This window comes from Oncorhynchus keta, unplaced genomic scaffold (genome assembly GCF_023373465.1).
Source record: "Oncorhynchus keta strain PuntledgeMale-10-30-2019 unplaced genomic scaffold, Oket_V2 Un_contig_19363_pilon_pilon, whole genome shotgun sequence".
In the NCBI taxonomy this organism is placed as follows: Eukaryota; Metazoa; Chordata; class Actinopteri; order Salmoniformes; family Salmonidae; genus Oncorhynchus; species Oncorhynchus keta.
Genome location: NW_026281430.1, coordinates 8934 through 10994, shown reverse-complemented (window position 1 = coordinate 10994; position 2061 = coordinate 8934). Strand labels below are relative to the sequence as shown.

The following is a 2061-nucleotide window of genomic DNA, read 5'->3' as shown; positions in this document are numbered from 1 at the left end:
GCAGACGCTTTTATCCAAAGCGACTTACAATCATGTGTGCATACATTCTATGTATGGGTGGTCCCGGGAATCGAACCCACTACCCTGGCGTTACAAGCGCCATGCTCTACCAACTGAGCTACAGAAGGACCATTCTTGAATAGTTGTGAGATGATCATACAGTATACAGTCTCATATCCACATGGATTGTACACTATCAGTAACACAAAAACAAAAGGCATTTGACTATAGGTAGGCATAGAGATGAGTAGTGCACGGGGCACTGACAGTGGCATATATCTGTTCTCTCTACAGGGAATAATGACTGTCCTCAACCTATGAACTGTGCTGAAGGCTGGGAGTATTATGGGGGGAAGTGCTATTACTTCTCCCCTGATAAACTGATCTGGGCTCAGAGTCGGGATGAGTGTATCACCAGGGGGGACACCTTGTCATCATAGGGAGCCTAGAGGAGCAGGTATGACTCTATTATTGATTCTCTCAGTTGTTTTGATGCACATTTTTCCTTTCTTTTACAAATGACAATAAATCTTGACATAATTCTTCATACAATGTTTCTGGTGAAGACATTCTTAGATCAGAAAATTGGTACACAAATAAGGACGGATCCTGAAGACAAGTTCTGGATTGGGCTGACGGACAGTATAAACGAGAATGAGTGGTTATGGGTGGACAATTCATCTCTAAGCACAAGGTTTGAATGCATGTTTCAATCAATATCGTAATACAATCACCCTAGATGAAAACGTATTGTGATCATACCTCTTATGTATTATCATCCTTCAATCCATAGCTTCTGGCTTGGTGACCGGGAGCCAGATGACTGGAAAGGAGAGAACCCCGACGGTGAAGACTGTGCTAGAATGGGGGAACCGGATGGTACTAATGACGGCAAGAGTTGGTTGGATGTCAACTGTAATAAGACTCAAAGAAGAATATGTGAGACAAAATCCCCCTTGTGAAACAGTATCTTTAAGAAACTCAAAAGTTCCTTTTAAATATGTCTCTGAACAACCCCAAAGTATTTTTTGCTGGCATTGATAAAAAGGAGGAGAAACTGTATTATGACTGGTTTACAGGAGATTACTGCAGATATTCACATCTTTCTTTTTTTGTACATACATTTTTATGCATTTTATGCTATGGTGTAAAACAAACCAAATCCCCAACTGAGTCTAATGAAAAACTTGTCAGATACATTCAGTTCACGCCTCTTCACTTCTCAGTAGGCTACAGGTGTTGGATCTTAATTTGCAGAGTATTGTTGTTGCAATAAGATTTGAACTTTAGTCCTTCAATCATGTCATATGTTGCTTGATTGGTGGTTAAGCTGTTACCTGGCCAAATGTAGGCTACATGAAAAGTGCAATATTGTTAAGTGTGTGTGTTAGTGTGGGTTTTCAATTAATTTTTGTAAATCATGAAACATATCTCCATTTTGCAGTGCAGGAAAATTCTCAGCAACAAGAGTGATAAAATTAAGATCCTACACCTGTACATCATCCTCAGTGTGTTTTGTACATGTATATTTCTGCTTAACAGTGCTGTCTCTAGGCTAGTCATTTGAGAGAAAAAATATTGTGTGTGTGTCTATCCAAACCATTGAATTAATAAAGTAAAATTAGTTTTTTTCAGCAGTATATTTATTAAGAAGCTTCAACTGTGAGAGATGGAATCTAAAACAAACATCCAGAAAATCACAATGTATGATTTTTAAGTAATTCATTTGTATTTTATTGCATGACATAAGTATTTGATCACCTACCAACCAGTAAGAATTCCGGCTCTCACCTGTTATTTTTTCTTTAAGAATCCCTCCTGTTCTCCACTCATTACCTGTATTTTCTGCACCTGTTTGAACTCGTTACCTGTATAAAAGACACCTGTCCACACACTCAATCAAACAGACTCCAACCTCTCCGCAATGGCCAAGACCAGAGAGCTGTGTAAGGACATCAGGGATACAATTGTAGACCTGCACAAGGCTGGGATGGGCTACAGGACATTAGGCAAGCAGCTTGGTGAGAAGTCAAGAACTGTTGGCGCAATTATTAGAAAATG

General features: G+C 39.3%; 1 protein-coding gene across 1 annotated transcript; it reads left to right on the top strand.

Annotated features, from left to right (window-relative positions):
* The first annotated feature begins 271 nt into the window (after nucleotides 1-271).
* Nucleotides 272-1630, top strand: LOC127920398 (C-type lectin domain family 17, member A-like). Its single transcript, XM_052504470.1, is given in 4 exon segments — nucleotides 272-414; nucleotides 417-457; nucleotides 567-694; nucleotides 794-1630. Coding segments are annotated over 4 exon segments (435 nt in total). The 5' UTR covers nucleotides 272-317; the 3' UTR covers nucleotides 963-1630.
* The last annotated feature ends 431 nt before the right edge of the window (nucleotides 1631-2061 follow it).